This window comes from Ursus maritimus, unplaced genomic scaffold (assembly GCF_017311325.1).
Source record: "Ursus maritimus isolate PB19 unplaced genomic scaffold, ASM1731132v1 scaffold_26, whole genome shotgun sequence".
Classification (NCBI taxonomy): Eukaryota; Metazoa; Chordata; class Mammalia; order Carnivora; family Ursidae; genus Ursus; species Ursus maritimus.
Window position 1 is genome coordinate 44104164 of NW_024425119.1, and position 19196 is coordinate 44123359.

General features: G+C 44.3%; 1 protein-coding gene across 1 annotated transcript in view; it reads left to right on the forward strand.

The window, feature by feature from the left end:
* The window catches only part of NCKAP1L (NCK associated protein 1 like), a 38321-nt gene that overhangs the window by 4273 nt on the left and 14852 nt on the right, over positions 1-19196 (forward strand). The window contains exons 4-21 of the mRNA XM_008704692.2: positions 3725-3781; positions 4266-4408; positions 5341-5431; positions 5521-5658; positions 6458-6506; positions 6605-6761; positions 10050-10106; positions 10357-10453; positions 10997-11106; positions 11269-11401; positions 11801-11882; positions 12064-12122; positions 12557-12702; positions 13820-13952; positions 14239-14358; positions 16439-16584; positions 16883-17014; positions 18113-18331. Of these exons, the coding sequence (XP_008702914.1) occupies positions 3725-3781; positions 4266-4408; positions 5341-5431; positions 5521-5658; positions 6458-6506; positions 6605-6761; positions 10050-10106; positions 10357-10453; positions 10997-11106; positions 11269-11401; positions 11801-11882; positions 12064-12122; positions 12557-12702; positions 13820-13952; positions 14239-14358; positions 16439-16584; positions 16883-17014; positions 18113-18331 (2069 nt within the window). The remainder of the gene's footprint in view (positions 1-3724; positions 3782-4265; positions 4409-5340; positions 5432-5520; positions 5659-6457; positions 6507-6604; positions 6762-10049; positions 10107-10356; positions 10454-10996; positions 11107-11268; positions 11402-11800; positions 11883-12063; positions 12123-12556; positions 12703-13819; positions 13953-14238; positions 14359-16438; positions 16585-16882; positions 17015-18112; positions 18332-19196) is intronic.

The following is a 19196-nucleotide window of genomic DNA, read 5'->3' on the forward strand; positions in this document are numbered from 1 at the left end:
GGGGGGGGGGGGGGGGGTGATCCAAGCCATTCGCACACAATGGAGAGAGAGGTGGAAAACTGTAAAACTGTGAAATCTGAAGGAGGGTCGGTCAGAGGTTATTAATCTTGCAACTGGGAGTAGCGGTTAGGAAGAAGGTAGGCACTGGCGGGGTGGTGGAAAGAACGCTAAACGCATATAAAGAAGCCTCTCACCAGGAAAGGCTGGAGTCCAGGGGGATATCAGGACACTGCTGGTTGCGGCGTTGGTCAAGTTCTGAGCCCAGGGTGTATGGCACGGCTTATTCAGAGCAAGAGGGATAATAGAGGCACTGAGGCGCTGTGCATGTAAAGTAGGTAGGCTCCGAATCAGACAGACCCGGTTTTATTGTTATTTTTATTTATATATTTATTTTTAAAAAAGATTTTATTTATTTATTTGACAGAGAGAGAGAGAGAGCAAGTAGCAGAGCGGCAGGCAGAGGGAGAGGGAGAAGCAGGCTCTCCGCCGAGCAGGGAGCCGGACATGGGGCTTGATTCCAGGACCCTGAGTTCATGACCTGAGCTGAAGGCAGACACTTAACCCACTGAGGCACCCAGGCGCCCCCAGACCTGGTTTTAATTCTCAGCTTTACTACTTACCAGATGTATGACTTTAGACAAGGAACTCTTTGAATCCCAGTTTCTTTATCTACAACATGGGGAAAGAGGATTTACTATGTGAGGTATTTGTGAGAATTAAATGAGATAATGCATGGAAAAAACCTAGCTCAGTGTTTAGCATGTAGTAAGGTTAGAGGCCGACAAATGTTAATTCCGTTCTCTCCTGGTTCTTACCTTTAAGAGAATAAGACTTGTGTAGTGACATTGTGTGAGTGGCTGAAAGCAAACTTCAGCTAAAACCTGTGGGAATTGGGTTGCAGGAAGGACTTGTAGAAAGGTCCTCCTGGTAAACGAGGCCACATCGAGCTAAACAGGTGAGAAGTCATGTCGTATAGAGGGGAACCTCATAGGCTCCATGTTCTAATTCTGGTACTATCACTTACTAGGTGCTGATCAGAGGCAAGTATCTTAACTGCTCTTAGCCTTGGTTTCCCCATGTGTTAATTTAGATAGGGCCTTTTGGGGAGGCTAATATGGAAACATCTTTTTCCCATTTTAAAAAGTTTGACAAATGGATGCACCTGTGTTAACAACCACCACAGTGAAAGTAGAGGACATTTCCATCACCCCAAATTTCCCTGAGCTTCCCCCGCAGTCAATCCCTTTCTCCCCAACCCCTGGCCCCAGGCAACCATTAATGTGCTTTCTAGATTAGAATTTCCTTCTCTTTCCTAGAGGCTCATACAATTAGAATTTATACAGTATGCATTCCTTTATGTCTGGCTTCTTTCATGCAGTATAACGTTTTTGAGATTTATCTATGCTGTTTCATGTAACTACAATCCATTTCCTATTTTTGGTGAGTACTATTCCATGTATGGATACAATTCATCCATTTACCTATTGATGGACATTTGGGTTGTGTCCATTAGCCATATTTTTAGCCATTATGCACAAGATGCTATGCACATTTGAGTACAAATCATTGTGGGAACGTATTTTTCGTTTCACTTGGGTAAATAATTTAGAAGTTGAATTGCTAAATCAAATGGTATGTGTATGTTTAATTTTATAACAAACTGCCAAACTTTTTTCCAAAGTCATTGTTCCGTTTTCTCCTCTTGTCGGCAGTAGTGTTCCAGTTGTTCCCCATTCTCATCAGCACTTACTAGTATCAGACTTAAATCTTTGCCATTCTCATGGGTATATAGTGGTATCTTACTGGTGTTAAACAATTTGCATTTCCCTGATGACTAATCTTGTCGAACGTCTTTTCATTTGCTTATTGGCCGTTTGTATATTTGTTATTGTAAAGTATCTGCTCAAGTCTTTGGCAACATATTTTTAAAATAAAAATATATATACTTTTTGATCTAGCAGTTCCACCTTTGTAGAAATAGAAGTACCAATATGGCAGGAATAGGGAACAAAGGATAGGCCAGGAATTGGGTACAAAGCAAATGTCCACCAGTGAGACAAAGGCTGATTAAATTGGCCGTATCATGAGCTGTTATGTGGCCATTAAAAAGAAGTGCATTAGTGTTCTACCAGATGACTTGGAGGCTTTCAGCAGGTAAGGTTGAACGAGAAAAGCAAAACGGCAACAAGAGTACGATATTATCTCAATTTTGTAACACAAATGATGATCAAAAAAACCTGTCTCCCTAGATCCCTCTTTTTTTCCCCTCTCTTTCTGAATAGGACTATATAAATAGGGAGAAAATTAAGAAAGGCCATAATGGGTTGTTAAACAGGTTTACCTGGGGGTTGGTACAAGATGGAGGGGGGGGAGGGAGGTGTCCACAATAAAACTGCATATTTATTTAGGTAAAATTATGTATGAAAAGAAAAAGAATCCCTATCACACTGGAATGAGGATTAAATGAAGTATATACAAATTACCTAGTAAGTACTTAGCACATAGTAGGTGGTTAGTAAATAGAAACACATAGAGAGTTGGGTAGTATTCCCATTTGCTAATGATTAATTTCTGAGAGTAGAAGATGGAATCCAAGAACAAACTTTGAGATTCATCAATAAAAATAGGTCTGATTTCTGGTATCTTAGAAAAAGCCTATCAGAGGATGCAAGGGAGGGGGAACCCTTTTACACTGTTGGTGGGAAGGCAAGCTGCTGCAGCCACTCTGGAAAACAGTATAGAGGTTCCTCAAACAGTTAAAAATAGAGCTACCTTATGACCCAGCAATTGCAGTACTAGGTATTTACTCCAAAGATACAAATGTAGTGATCCGAAGGGGCACCTGTACCCCAATGTTCATAGCAGCAATGTCCACAATAGCCAAACTGTGGAAAGAGCCCAGATGTCCATCGACAGATGAATGGATAAAGAAGATGTGGTCTATATACACAGTGGAACATCACTCAGACATAAAAAAAAAAAAAGAAAAAAAGAAAAAGAAAGAAATCTTGCCATTTGCAATGATGTGGATGGACCTAGAGGGTATTATGTTAAGTGACATAAGTCAATCAGAGAAAGACAATTATCATAGGACTTTACTCATATGTGGAATTTAAGAAACAAAACAGAGGAGCATAGAGGGAGGCAGGGGAAAATAAAACAAGATGAAATCAGAGAGGGAGAAACCATAAGAGGCTCTTAGCCATAGGAAACAAACTGAGGGTTGCTGGAGGGGAGGAAGGTGGGGGGATGGGGTAACTGGGTGATGGGCATTATGGAGGGCACGTGATGTAATGAGCACTGGGTGTTACATACAACTGACGAATCACTGAACTCTACCTTTGAAACTAATAATACACTATATGTTAATTAATTGAACTTAAATAAAATAAAATAAAAAAAGGAAAGAGCCTATCAGATGATCTTCATTTTATAATCTTTTTTTGTGGAGGAAGGGGACACTGGGATGATAAAATCAGGGAGAGTGTGCATAATATAATAGTGACTTGCGCCTGTGGAAACATGAGCATTTGGTAGGGTAAGCTTGATGGGGGTCCACTGCCAGCTTTCTGAGAAGGAACTTCCTCTATTCAGCACTGCTTCCCTTATGTTATTTGGTGGCTCTCTAGGACCTATAAGGGAGGGAATTTCCCTTAAAATTCTGGTAGTACACGTCATCTTCTGTTTATTCTTTATTCATCCTCATTTCCAATTCTACCCCCAGGATCATGTGTATGAACTTCTCAACACCATTGATGCCTGCCAGTGCCATTTTGATATTGTAAGATTCTTTGTAATTCTCTTCTATCCGCAGAGCCATAGAAAAGCTCTTGGTTGGGACAGTGTGGGCTGGGAAGGGACTGGAGGAATGGCTATTCCTTCAGGATTATAATATAATATACTATGTTATACTGTATTATTCATTCTAGGACTGTAATTCTTTCATTTCAAGTGCTGAAGTTAAAGTGTATGTATATGTGTTAAGTAAATCAGCAGTATGATTTAAGATAAAAATTACACAAAAATGTTTTTACTGCACCTCTCCTAACCTCCAGACGCTACCATGTCTCTTGGCCTTTTTGTATCCTGAACTCACCTTTAACCCCCGACTGTTGTTCTGATTTCCTTCTTCTGAATTTTCCATCCTGCCAGTCCTCCTTCTAAAGAGACCCTTTCAGAGTCTATCTGGCACTATCTGGAATGGTTGGTGAAATAGGGATGAATTGGCCTTGCTGTTCTTGGGTTCCTGTGTATTTTCCTCGTAGAATCTCAACTTTGACTTCACTCGGAGTTACCTGGACTTGATTGTGACGTACACCTCAGTTATTTTACTTCTGTCACGGATTGAGGACCGGCGAGTCCTCATCGGCACGTACAACTGTGCCCACGAGATGCTGCATGGGCACAGGTGAGTGAGGGGATCTAGGGATGAAGAATCTCACACGTGGTGGTATGAGGTACGCGGTGGACGCAAAGGAAATAGAAGCCACGTTTTCTCATTGAGAACCTATAATCTACATGACGACCCAGGCAAAATAAAAACACTGAAAATACTTATAATGGCCCACATCAACAAGTGCACTGCACTTTTACAGATAGTTAACTCTTGACTGTCTGCTCGTGGATTATCCAATTTGCATGGTCTCTGATCAGTTTTTAATCCAGGGCTGGCTTCCACTGTGCTTTTCAGGTTATTGCAAAAGGAAACAATTTTTTTTTTTTTTAGTATTGATAGGAATAATAGTCAGGTAAAGCCATTAGAGGTAAGTAATGTATGATAATACATTTGAAGCCAAATATAAGTGGATTTTGGTTTATCTGAAATTCTGTGCCCCTCCGTTAGTACAAATAAAAGTATTTGAGGGCTGAGAAAATGAAGACCAGAGGGATCAGAGGAGGCTGTGACACATTGTTCTACGTATGATGCGTATTCCCATGGGTCTACGTGAATACCTAGCCACAAGCCTTACCCATTAGATTTGAATGTATGTATATCTTTTTGGGGTGTATACAAATTTGGGTCTAGGCATATCACTTGAACTATGACTAAGCAACATGAATTTATAGAGTACCTATCATGTGTTCAACACCATTTTGGGTGCTTACAAGGAAAAAGCTTTCATGGACGTGCCCCAAATGCTATAGCTCCATCTAATAGCTTAATGCGCCTGGGCCTGGAATGGGTTATCTATATATGTAATTTACAGTTGAGGATATATATCTTTGGAGGTGGAGGGGAATGCCAGCCTATGCACACCTCTTTATCCTACATGTAAACATGAGAGTTTACATCGTGGTTAAGGGAGAACTGTAACTCTTCTTGCCTATGCTTTCTTCCAGTGACCCCAGTTTTGCCCGTCTGGGGCAGATGGTCTTAGAGTATGACCACCCCCTGAAGAAGCTGACAGAGGAGTTTGGGCCTCACACGAAGGCAAGTTCCCTGAGAGAGTGGGGAATTCCTCCGGCGGAAGTATATCGGCTTTATCACTGACATTAAGGACTCATTTGTTTTCCCCACAGGCTGTGAGTGAAGCCCTCCTCTCTTTGCATTTCCTTTTCGTCCGGAGGAACCAGGGGGCTGAGCAATGGCGCAGTGCCCAGCTTCTGAGTCTCATCAGCACCCCGCCTGCCATGATCAACCCTGCTAATTCAGACACAGTACGTTCCCTTCTCTTGTCAGTGATGGCATTCTCTTTGCCAAGGCCATCTCCATAGAGGGTTCTTTCAGGAAATATCATCTCTAAGAGTGCTTTAAGCCTCTTCTAGGATATGCGTCTAAGTTGATCACCTCTTGTAGCTAAAAAATCATGGTTGGGTTGGAGCTTTTGTTTGGATCAGGATTAGAGTGTGCCTGCCCATAGAAAGAATTTAATAACTAATCATAGAATGAATGGGTAGATGAAAGTGAGTCATTAGACACTATTCAGCCTAGCAGGAACTTGAATATAGGCGTCAATTAACACATATTTTTGTTCAATTACTATGGGCCCAACATCCATGCTTAAAAAACTTAGAGTCTTGTAAGGGAATATATGCCATAGAGTAAAAAATACATGGGATGGTACAAGATGAGTGAGAAATGCCAAATGAGTGATTTCTACTCTAAGTGGTAAAAGAATCCAAAGGAGGGAGAAATCATGTTTTGAGTATTGCTCTTCTGAACTATTTGAAGACACGTTATGTTAAACCTTTTATTTGTCCTGACTTTTAGCCCAACCTCCTCTTCCTTTTCTCAACTGTGTTTGGTTCTCCTCACCCTACTTCTGGCTGCCTCACCTCCATTATTGGCAGGTTCCCCAGCTACTGGCTTACAAAGTGCCCTGATCCAGTCCTGTAAAATAAAAGTTGGTTTTGGTACTTAAATTCTAGCTTGACTTCCCTTGTCTTGATGACTTTAGTCTTGAGGGGAAGATCAAGTTCAATAACAGCTTGACCATCTCTGCCCCTCTTCTCACAGATGGCCTGTGAGTACCTTTCTGTGGAAGTGATGGAGCGCTGGATTATCAGTAAGTTATATGGGATGAGGTAGGAATAGATGTAGCAGCATGTTGCATGGATAGAAAATTCTAAAAGTCTTCCTGTGCCCTGTTTTACCCACCCACAGTTGGGTTTCTTCTTTGTAATGGCTGCCTCAACTCCAACAACCAGTGCCAGAAGCTGTGGAAGCTGTGTCTGCAGGGCTCCCTGTACATCACCCTCATCCGGGAGGACGTGCTCCAGGTGCACAAAGTCACCGAGGACTTGTTTAGCAGTTGGAAAGGGTGAGACATGAGAGCCAACTCATCTTATTTTGAGATTTTTTAGGGGTCTTGAGAAGAGGGAAGACAGAAATTAAGGGAAGGAAGAATTCTCAGGAGGAAAGATCAGTTATTTACGTTAGATGACATTGACAGGTCAAAGAAAACGAGGACTGAAAAATGTGCATTGGATTTGGCTCCACCGGTGGTCTTAGTGTCCTTCCTGAGGACAACTTCCGTTGAGTGCTGCGGTTGAAAGCTGGGTTGTGGTGGGTTTAGAAGCACATGGGAGATAACAAATTTAATAAGTAACTCTTTTAAGAAGTTTGTGAAGGGAAGAATAGAGAACTATAAAAAGAGGGAGCTGCTGGATTGAGGAAGGGGTCAAATACCTTTATTATTTTTTATAGTTGTAAACTAAAATCCAAACATGTACAAAATACAAAGAGGAAGTCGACTACAGTCTCATCTCCCAGAATAGTTTGGTGTGTGTCCTCCGGAGGCTTGTACGTATGTGTAAACGTGTAAAGGTGTGCATGTATTTTCAAGCTTAGATAAGCAATTTTTAAAGAGCAGCGGATCCACACTCTGCATAATGTTCTGCAGTTTGCTTTCACTTACTCTGTTTTGGACATCTGTGCTTACCAGTCTATAGAGACTTGTCTTAGTCTTTGTAACAGTTGAATAGTATTCTGTTATGGGGTTGAAACACATTTATTCACCTAATGTACGATGATGGACATTTGAACTGTTGTCGCTTTTCTTTCTTTGTTTTTAATTGAGGCACAGTTGAGACTGTTTCTTTTTTTTTTCTTTTTTTTCTTTTTTTTTTTTTTTAAAGATTTTATTCATTTATTCATTCGACAGAGATAGAGACAGCCAGCGAGAGAGGGAACACAAGCAGGGGGAGTGGGAGAGGAAGAAGCAGGCTCATAGCAGAGGAGCCTGATGTGGGGCTCGATCCCACAACGCCGGGATCACGCCCTGAGCCGAAGGCAGACGCTTAACCGCTGTGCCACCCAGGAGCCCCGAGACTGTTTCTTTTTTTAAAAATATCATTATAATCAATTCTGTAATGAACATTCTTAGACATAGATCTTTGTGAATGTTTTTATAAGGTAGATTCTCAGAAGTTTATTTTATTTTAATTTTTTAAAAGATTCTATTTATTTATTTGAGAGAGAGAGAGAGAGAGCAAGTGCATAAGCAGGAGGAAGGGCAGAGGGACAAGCAGCCTTCCTGCTGAACAGGGAGCCATGATGCAGCACTCAACCCTAAGACCCTGGGATCATGACCTGAGCCCAAGTCAGACGTTTAACCGACTGAGCCACCCAGGCACCCTGCATATTTCAAATTCTATTTTTAAAGATTTTATTTATTTGAGAGAGAGAGTGAGTGTGAGAGGAGAGAGAGAGCGAGAGAGAGCAGAGCGCACAGGGTGGGGGGGGGAGAGGGAGAAGCAGACTCCCCGCTGAGCAGGGAGCCCGACACAGGGCTGGACCCCAAGACCCTGAGAACACGACCTGAGCCGAGCCGAAGGCAGACGCTTAACTGGCTGAGCCACCCAGGTGCCCCCGCATATTTCAAATTCTAATAGCTCCTACCAAATTGCCTTCCAAACAGATGTATTATCTACAGTCTATGAGAATACTTATTCCTTATACTCTCAACAACTTGGTATTATAAAAAAATCATTGTAAGGGTTGAGAAAGAGTAAATCTAAGATTAATAATTAGAAGTTACAGGGGTGGATTTGGGTCTATATCTATATCCGTATCTACATACCTATAAAACTTTCTAATGATTATTGCTTTTAAGGAATGGAAGGCATGTTTGAAGAGGTTCAGTTCCCCATCACTAAGAACAGCAACTAACATGTAAGATTTATAGTGTAGGGAGTTGTTTGCATTAATGATCCAATTTGATCTTCATGTTACTTATACTCAGGTATAAGTATTAATATTTTTTTATAGATGAGAAAATGGAGCTCAATCTCAATGTCACTCAGTTAATATGGAATTAGGAAATAATTCCAGATTTTTTGACTCTTAATCCTGTCTCTTTCCATCATACCATGTAGAGGTTGAAATAATTATCCCCCAGGAATGCCTCGGAGTTGAATCCTGATTTAATTAAGATCCTTTCCAACCTCAAGTTTGTTTGATTGTGTGCCAAGTTCAATAAGGGAGTGGTTTGGAGAAGGGAGAAGACAGGTTATGAAGTCTGACAAACGTAGTGGCAACAGTGATGCTGGACAAGAGGAGACAGATAAGGAGCACACGGAGCCTGAGGTACTGTGGGAGTTTTGAGTGTGGAAGGTAATAGAAAAAAAGAGACCTATCGTCAGGAGAGTCAAATATTACAGACAAACAGAGGACAATGAAAAGGCCATTGGTGATTCAGCCGTTCACGTTGACTTTAGAGAGAGAAGTTTTTAGTGTCAAAGGCCTTGTGGGATTCAGGGGTCAGTGAAAGGTGAGGAGGTAAAAAGCATTCCGGTATCTCTGGAGGAGTTGGGTAGTGCGGCAGAACGGGAAAGTTCAGTAGATTGTCAGGGTCAAGTGAGGGTCTTTCAGGATAAGGGGGGCTTTGAACTCATGTGTTGGAAGAAGAGGATAAACCAGCGGACAAGGAGAGGTTACAGTGGCAAAGAGATAACTGATAACGGAAATTCAAAGAGGAGACGGGTGGGATTCAAGGGAGCGCTGGAGTAAGTACTCCTACGTAAGAGCAGGGCCTCTGTCGCGTTTATGCTCTGCCTCTTTTATTTCCCTCAAACCTGGAAGAGTACTTCGGCCTGACAGTGTCCAGGCAGGAGCACAGGACGAGCTTTGCCACTAAAACTCTATGTAACCCCTGGCAAGTCATTTCTCTTCCCTAGAGGTTATTTTCCTCATCTGCAAAACAGTGAAGAGAACGGGGTAAGCTCTAAGCTCCGTGAGTCTCTTATGCGGCGCCTGGGTGGCACAGCGGTTAAGCGTCTGCCTTCGGCTCAGGGCGTGATCCCGGCGTTGTGGGATCGAGCCCCGCATCAGGCTCCTCCGCCGGGAGCCTGCTTCTTCCTCTCCCACTCCCCCTGCTGTGTTCCCTCTCTCGCTGGCTGTCTCTCTCTGTCGAATAAATAAATAAAATCTGTGAATCTCTTACAAACAGGCCGGGGGGAAGGTTGGGTTTGCAGAGATCCTGAGGGCGAGGGCTGCCTGTGCTTCCGGAACATAGGCTGTAGTTTGGAATCTCTCGGGACTGGGGCGATGGGACAAGGCCCCGAATCGGTGGTGTGGCCAGCGCGGCTGTGCTTGTGTCCACCCGCAGGTACGGCAAGAGAGTGGCAGACATAAAGGAAAGCAAGGAACATGTAATCGCCAACAGGTAAAGACGGGGAATGGGCTCTCCAAGGGGGATGGAAGAGGACTCTCTCCTGACCTTTGTCCTCACCTCAGCCACCCCCTCGTTTCTGTACAGCCTTATTGCTGCTGCCCCACAGATTCTCACGTTTTCTTACCGAGCCTAACTGTAACATCGAACGTTCTTCCTACCTGACACCGCTTCCTAAGTGCCTTAGGAGGATTTTTAATGGTGGGAGAGGCATTATTCTCTGGTTTCCACTTTCTTTCCTTAGTGGCCAGTTTCACTGTCAACGGCGCCAGTTTCTGCGGATGGCGGTGAAGGAGCTGGAGACGGTGCTAACTGATGAGCCGGGACTGCTGGGTCCCAAGGCAAGAGAAAGAAATGGTGGCGGGGGACGATGGCCAATGATAAAAGCTCTATGTGGGGGGNGTGACTTGGCATTCCTGAGTTTTTGCATTTCTGAGTCTTCCGTGATCTGTTTGTATATGTGTATGCTGATTCGCTTGAATCTTCTTGGGGAACCCTGAAACTTTCTGGATTTCTTTTTTGGGCACCATCAGGGGGTTAGTATATCATAGCCACTTGTGTACTTGTCTTATCCTCTGTTTGAGTGTGAACTAATTGAAGACAGAGATTGCTTTTTCTTTTTTTTCAAACCACATGAATGCCTAGTAAATATTTCTAAGATTTAATAGGGATGAAAAAGTATTGGCTGTGAGCCATGTCAACATATGTACATGTCTGATTCTGTTTCACATGTTTAACCATGTGGGTCTCTGTGTTTATTATCGGACACTATTGCTGATGTGGCTACACAATCGTATCCGTATGAGGATTATCACGATAGTTCTCTGGGCTCTGAAATCTGTTTTTCAAGTTGAAAATTCTCATAGTCCCTGTCCTCTCCTTAGGCCCTTTATGTTTTCATGGCTCTGTCCTTCATTCGTGATGAGGTCACCTGGCTGGTTCGCCACACCGAAAACGTCACCAAGACAAAGACCCCTGAGGACTATGCTGACTCGTTAGTACTCGACATGGTTAAGAGTCTTGACCTTGGATGGACTGGGGGGAAGGGACAGGGAGACCTCAAATGGCCGCAGGAGGTCTCAGTGTCTGCACTGCCTTTGTCTCAGTTGATATTTCTAGTCTCAAAATCTCCCTGTCCTCACCCTCGATCTTGCAGGAGCATTGCGGAACTGCTTTTCTTGTTGGAGGAGATTAGGGCTCTGGTCCGAAGACACATCACAGTGATCCAGCAGTACCACCTTCAGTACCTGGCTAGATTTGATGCCCTCGTGCTCAGCGACATCATTCAAGTAAGTTCAGTCGCCCCTGCTTTGGAAGTGTCAGGGAGATCCCGTCATTTCCTCTTGGGGCCACCCTGGCTGAATCTCATGCTGTGTAGATTGTGTGTCAAAAAGCCCACTATTCCTCTGTATGTTTGTTAAAAGGTGGGGAAGACTAATAATCTCTGTAGTCTTTTTTTCCCCCTCCTACATGAAGCTACATAGGAATAGAAGAGAAAAAAAGAGAAATTGGGTGTTAGCATAGCAGGGAAGCCAAGGAGGTCCCTCCATCTCTTGCTTAGCTCTTTCTCTCTGTTGGTCGTGCTTGGCAGTTCTTGTACTTTCACACACTGAGTGAGCCTTGTGGTCCTTGTTTCTGTCCTGGTGGAACATCTACCCGCTTGATGGCAACTCCAACTTCTCTTTCAGAACCTGTCTGTGTGTCCTGAGGAGGAGTCCATTATCATGTCCTCATTCGTCAGTACTCTCTCCTCCCTGAATCTCAAGCAAGGTAATTGGAGGCACCTGGTGGAGGAAAGGTCTCTATAAGGGTGAACATCTTTTGTTCTAGAAATATTGATCTCGAGCCAAGGAATAGGACAAGATGACTTTGAAAAGGACCTACCCTTCTGTGGAGTTGGATATAGGGTGCTGTTTTTTTGTTTTCTTTTAAACTTCTGTTTTTCTTGCAGTTGAGAGTGGAGAGAAATTTGAATTCTCTGGATTGAGGCTGGACTGGTTCCGTCTACAGGTAGGTCTGTTCCTTTTAATGGTTCCCCATTCTGAGGGTTCTTCCTCCTCAACAATCCCTTCTCGTTTTCTTTCCTAAACTCTCCTGTACAGAGTGATTCAACATTGAAAACTGCTGATTGAGGGGCGCCCAGATGGCTCAGTCAGTTAAGCATCTGCCTTTGGCTCAGGTCATGATCTTGGAGTCCTGAGACTGAGTCCTACATGGGGCTTTCTGCTCAGTAGGAAGCCTGCTTCTCCCTCTGCCTGCTGCTCTCCCTGTTTGTGCTCTCCCTCATTCTCTCTCCCTCAAATAAATAAATAAAATCTTAAAAAAAAAGAAAAGAAAAGCAAACTGATTGGCAGGACAAACCCTAGCTGAACTGTAGCTCCAAGGCAAGCCGTCCTTTTCATTTATCTTGTTCTTCTCCACTCTTTTCCTAACTCCAACCATAGGCCTATACCAGTGTGGCTAAGGCTCCCCTGCACCTGCACGAGAACCCTGACTTGGCCAAGGTGATGAATCTCATTGTCTTTCACTCCCGAATGCTGGACTCAGTAGAGAATATACTGGTGGAAACTTCTGACCTGTCTACTTTCTGGTATGTCCTTATGCAGAGCTCTTTATCATCTGGCCTGATCTCTTCCCTGGCCTCTGTGGAGAACAGCTAGGGAATCCTTGTTTTCTTTGAGACCTCCTTAGAGGCAGACGCTCCAACTCACTCATTCCAGCTTCTTCCAAGTGATAGGAATTTGCGGGTGGTTTCCTTTTGTGTTGGCTTTCTTTAGGATAATTATCTGGGCTAATTCATCAATATGGCTTTTCCCACGTTGTTATCTTTGGAACCTTCTCCAGCGTCTTTTTATTCTTGGGACATTGTGATTTAAAAGAGACATGGAAAATGTGGAATTTTAGTAGAGAGAGCTGAAGATAATTGAGAGAGCTGGAGAATAGGGCCTTTGGAGAATGAAACTTAGTTTGTCTTCCTTCGGTATCATTCAGCAGTTATCAAGTGACCAGTGTTGTACACAACTCTGTCCTTTGCTAGATCAAACAAACGACACAGTATGTTGACTCTGCTCTCTGCATTCAGTAGAGGTGGGGAGATGCAACACCCACATGTGAAAAGGACATCAACATATTAATAGCAAACATAAGAAAGTGTGTAAAGAGTGCATGACGTTCCAGACATGCTCTGCCCATGAGGATATAGGGTTGAGGAAAGATTAGTATCATGGAATTAACCTGAGAAAGTTTTCTGGAGCCTGAGTGGTTGAATTTTGGGAGGAATGTGGATTAATATTACTGAAGGACTTCGAAATTAGGAAGAATGGCCCACATCATGCAGAGGTTCTGCGGGAGGAATAGCAAGTTTTGTACAAAGGAAGGGAAGAAGATCAGAACTAAACTGCCATGAGGTCCAGTATAAAAGTCTAAAAGTGTTAAGTTTCTTGGCTTCTTGCCTGCCTTAAGAGTAGGGAAATGTGGGGCACTTGGCTGGCTCAGTCGGTAGAGCATATGACTCTTGATCTCAGGTTCATGAGTTCAAGCCCCATGTTGGGCGGAGAGCTTACTTAAAAAAAAAAAAAAGAGCAGGGAAATGAAGGAGGGCAGGGTGAAGATAAATAAATATTTGTTGAAAGAATGAATATTCTTTCCATCTCAAAGGGACCAGCTCCTCAATCCTGGTTTTAAGTTTCCTTCCCCTTTTCCTGCAGCTTCCATCTCCGCACCTTTGAGAAGATGTTTGCCATGACCTTGGAGGAACCAACCATGTTGCGTTATGCCATTGCTTTCCCCCTGATTTGTGCTCATTTTGTCCACTGCACTCATGAGATGTGCCCAGAGGAGGTGGGTACCCTGAATGCCAAGCCCTGCCCTCTCTCTAATCACATTTCATCCTTATTCCCCAAAACACAATTCCAAGGGCTGATTTTGGTCATAAGAATGGTACATAGATATGTGACACGTGTCCCTAAATATCTCAGCTTGGTGTAGAACGTGTCCTCTCTCTGGGTCTCAGTTTTTTCTTCTGTAGAAGGAGTGGTGGCTCAGGCCAGGGGATCAGAGCAGATTATGAGGAAAAAGTGGTTGTCTTGGTGATGACAATTTCTTCCTTGCTTCCTCTTTCCCAAAGTACCCCCACCTGAGGAACCATGGCCTGCATCACTGCAACTCCTTCCTGGAAGAGTTGGCCAAGCAGACCAGCAACTGCGTCCTGGAGATCTGTGCTGAACAACGAAACCTGAGCGAGCAGGTAGGCTCAGACTTCTGTCTCTGTTTCAGTTTCTCTCTGTTTACCTCATCTTCCTCTCAAATGCTGGGTTTCTAACCTTTTCTCCCAAGTAGGGCTAGGGCTTTTGTGTACTTGAGTTTATGGCAGGTTTCTTTTCTTGGTGTAATCCTTCAGTCTTCACTCCCTCAGGACTAGATGGAGGTGTCTAAAAATACTCTTATTTGAACAGCTGCACACCAGCAAAATCTGTGCTCTCATTTGAAGAGTTCTGAGAGATGAGTTAACTTTCTGATTTCTTCCCCTCCTCTCTCTGCCCTGTGTACATGTAGTTAGGACAGTGGCCCCCTACATCACCCATCTTGTCTCACCTTTCTGTCCATCTGTACTCTAATCTGGGGCTCTGTGAACATTTCCAGGCACCTCCTCTGTGTTTATCCTCAAGGTTGCTTTCTTGTCCTTGTCTGCTTGTTCCCCCCCTCTCCCTTCCCGTGACTGACTCACAGCACCTGGCCATGATGAGCTCAGTCTAAATCTCAGAAAATTTGAAAATGAGGAGCTTCTTTTGCTGTTGCCCTGGAGTCTTTTAGGTTTCCTAGACTACCCACCCTTCCTGGGCTTGACTCAGGCTCTGTAACAACTTTGGTAGAAGGATGAGCCAGGATGCGTGTGTGTGTGTGTGTGTGTGTGTGTGTGTGTACATATGAACAGTTAATATCATTACTTACATAACCTTTCCATCTTCTCATCTGTAAAATGTGGATGAAAATAGTTCCTTCACAGGGGTGCCACAGAGATGAAATGAAGTCGAGCATGTTAGCTATTCAGTACACTACTCTCAGTAGGAGTTACCCACTCTATTATTTGGTCCTTACTGGGCACTAAGCTCTGTGCTGGGTTTTGGGATGGGCCCCAGAAGGAAGTTACATAATCTCTGCCCTTGGGGAATATCCTGATTTAAGGGAAAAAGGAATACAAATACATGTCAGAAAGAAATTTAAATAATGATGCAAAGAAGGTAACAAATGTGGTTATAAGTACATTCATCCCTCGATTTGAAGACCTACTACACGCAAGGGGCACAGTTAAGGAGATTTGCTCAGTGCTCTATCGAGGATGACAAAAACGTGATAGGAGGAACTGTTTTCACACACACCAGAACTTTTGCAACCAAGTGAGTATTGCCCCCTCCAAAGTTATCATTTCTGATAAATAATTGGTGATGTTGCCATTACGAATCGATTTACGTCTTTTCGGAACTAGTTTCAGAATCGACTACATTTTGGCACCATTTCAGGGTTGACGTATCTTTAGTGTCACATCTTTTAGTGTGACTGTGAAGTAACAAAACCAGTTTTCTCACAGCTCTTAACGCTGTTCTGAGAGTAATTCCGAATGGGGAGTTTCCAGACATGCTCTGCCCATGCTCAACAGCATTGGGTTAAATGGAGAGAATTCTAAGATGATTACCTTGAAGGAGATACCAGAATATATATAATTCTATCTCACATTTTCTGTGCAGCTGACTGGGTATCTCGGTGATGAGAAGGGATGCAGAATTGGTGTTTAACTAGCAAGAAATATGCTGTCTTATAAAAAAAAAAAGAAGTGGAAAGAGAGTGCTAGTCATGTTGTGAGCTCTGAGTCTGTGGAGAGCTGTGGTAGTTTGGGTAGCTGACTCCATGGGACAGAATAAGTGCAGATGTAGATGGTTGTTCCAGACAAGCAAAAAACTACTGTCTTCCCAGGTTGGAAGATGCGAGAAAGTGCAGTTGAACGGAGCTCTTAGATCCTATCCTTTTACCTGAATTTTTCCATCAGGAAAGTCTCTCTCTCAGGATGTGGGTGGGGACTTGATGATCTGATCCATAAGACACACTGCCATTTTGGAACTTTGAGCCCTAACCATGAGGGGTATTTAGTGAAAAATGAAAGAAGTGAGTGCAGTTCAAATGGGCCCCCATCAGAGAAAGAGAGGCTGGAAGGAAAGAGAGAGAAAGGTAGAAGAATGAAAGAAGAGGCTAACAAGGACCTGTTAGGTGGGCTTCTTGTCAGTTCTAGGAAGGAATGGCATTTGTCTACTCCCTTGCGTTTGTTCCTGCAGCTCCTACCTAAGCACTGCGCCACGACCATCAGCAAGGCCAAGAATAAGAAAGCCATGAAGCAGAAGCAGACCCCCAGAAAAGGAGAGCCCGAGAGGGACAAGCCGGGAGCTGAGAGTCACCGGAAGAACCGCAGCATTGTCACCAAGTGAGGACCTGGGCCCTTGAGGGCCAGGTGGGCACTCCTCAAAGAAGGCAGAGCAGGGAAGAGGGAAGGTGACACGGCACGAGAACGTGGAGGTGGTGGCGGGGAACGACAGAGAGGCAAAGGCACTCACATATGCATCTTCTCCTTTGCCTTTGAAGGCAGCTTCAGTGCGTACTGGTCCAGGGGTCCTAGAAGATGAAAGGGTCTGAGCGCCATGGGCCGGACAAATCCTCCCCAGATACTAGCAGGTAGTGCCAGACCCGTAATCTAGGCTCATTGCACTTTCTCAATTTCCCAGCATGGACAAGCTGCACTTAAACTTGACAGAACTGGCGCTGACAATGAATCATGTACACAGCTTCTCCGTGTTTGAACACACCATCTTCCCTTCTGAGTATCTCAGCAGCCATCTGGAGGCCAGACTCAACAGGTACCTCTCTTTCCGTGTCTTCTACGTAGGCCTCGTACGATCGTTCCGAAAACTGGGTTCTGTTAGATTCGTCTTGGTGGTCATTCTGATGCAGTCCATCTGGCATAGGCCTCAAGTATCTTTATTAAAGTCTAACTAACAAAAAGGGTCCGAAACTTCTACAGGTGGTTTTGGGAGACAACCAGAGTTGATCACTGCTGGCTCAGTAGAGCGAGCAGGACTTTTGTAGTCAGCAGACCTGTATTGACATCCTGGCGCTTGGCCAAGACCCTGGAGCAGGGATTCTGACTTGTTTGAACCTTAGTTTTTGACCCTGTAAATAAGGATAATGATATTTACCTCGTAATGAGAATTACCTGTAATTGAGAATTGGTATAAAATTAAAGGTAATAAATAACGAGTACAAAGTTCCTGACACACATAGGCTTCCATACAATAGATTCCCTTCCTCCCACCGTGCCTCTCTTTCCATTGCCTCCTGAAGTCCGAGGAACATTCCCGGTACTGGAATTGAGCACTCTGGGTAGCACTGAGGGAAATGAGCGGAAGAAGGATTTTGAATAAGCCCCTAGTCTTCTGTGTTTTGTTTTGTAATATGTTGCCTCACTCGAGTTGCCAGGGAAGGGCTGCTTGAGAAAGTGACATTTGAGCAAACTCCTGAAGGAATTGAGGAAGCCAAGTGTGTGACTCTCTGGGGCAAGAGCATTCTAGGTAGAGGAACTAGCCAGTGTGAAGGCTCTGAGGTAGGAGCCTGCCTGGAATGTTCGGGGGCCACAGGGGAGGTCAGCAGGGCTGGAGCAGAAGGAACCAGGGACAGATGGGTCATATGTGAGGTTAGAGAGGTGGGGGGAGTGGCAGACTATGCAGGTGTTTCTGTGTCATCGTAAGCACTTTGACTCTTATTCTGAGTGAGATGGGAGGCCTTGGCAGGGTTTGAGCAGAGCAGGAATGATAAATGTACCTACCTTATTGGCTTGCTGTGAGATTTAAAGGAGATACTGTGTGTAGTTAAATCATAGCCCAGCGCCTGGAACATAGTATAAATGTGCTGTTACCGTGTTCAATATTATGACCGTGATTATGATTTGTGTCACCCAGAGCCATCGTGTGGCTGGCTGGCTACAACGCCACGACCCAGGAGATTGCAAGGCCGTCTGAGCTGTTGGCAGGAGTCAAAGCGTATGTCAGTTTCATACAGTCACTGGCCCAGTTTGTGGGTGCAGATGTTTCTCGAGTCATCCGCAATGCCCTCCTGCAGCAGACACAGCCACTGGATTCGTGTGGGGAACAGACCATCACCACTCTCTACACAAACTGGTCGGTGTTGCTTACCCTGGTCCACTGCCTCACCTCTGCGTTAGCGCTGTCTTCTTTACAGGGTCAGAACTCGGGCCCAGGTATTTTAGCTCCCAGGGTCATAGACGCTCAAACAGAGGCTTGTTTGTGCTTTGGGACTAGAGCAGTGAGCGGGGGCAAACCCAGACCCCCTTCTGTCCGTGGGGGACCTTCCATGAAGCATCCATTCTTGTCTACTCTGTAGCAACAGAACCCTTTCCCCCCCCCCGTTTTTTTAAAGATTTATTTATTTATTTCAGAAAGAGCACCCTCGTGTGCTTTTGTGCAGGTGGGGGGAGGGGCAGAAGGAGAAAGGGAGAGTCCCAGGCAGACTCCCCGCTGAGCGCGGAGCCCAATACAGTGTTCCATCCCACGACCTGAGATCATGACCTGAGCCTGAGCCGGCATCCAGAGCTGGACGCTTAACTGACTGAGCCACCCAGGTGCCCCTGACCTTTTTCTTCTTAATCTCCGGTTCCTAATCTTCCTTTTCTGGATTCTCACTGTTTTAATTTCAAATGCTCTCTCTTCCTCTTTCTGCAGTTCTTTTATTTCTCTTTTTGTTCAGCTCCTCTCCCTGAAGACCATTCTAACACTGTATCTCCAGAATACTATTGCTTCACCTCTGACATGACCATGTCAAGTCTAGCAGATTGTCTTTAATAAGAAAGGGGCCTCCTCTCCAAACAAACGAGAGGAGGTAGGAATTAGTGTTTCCTTTGAGATTTTAGGGATGGAAAGGAGCTGGATTCCTACCTCCCCTGCCACTGGGTGGCGCTCTTATTCCAATATCAGCTCAGCAGGAGCCAGGTTCAAAGTATCCCGAGTTGGGGAAAGACCGAGACAA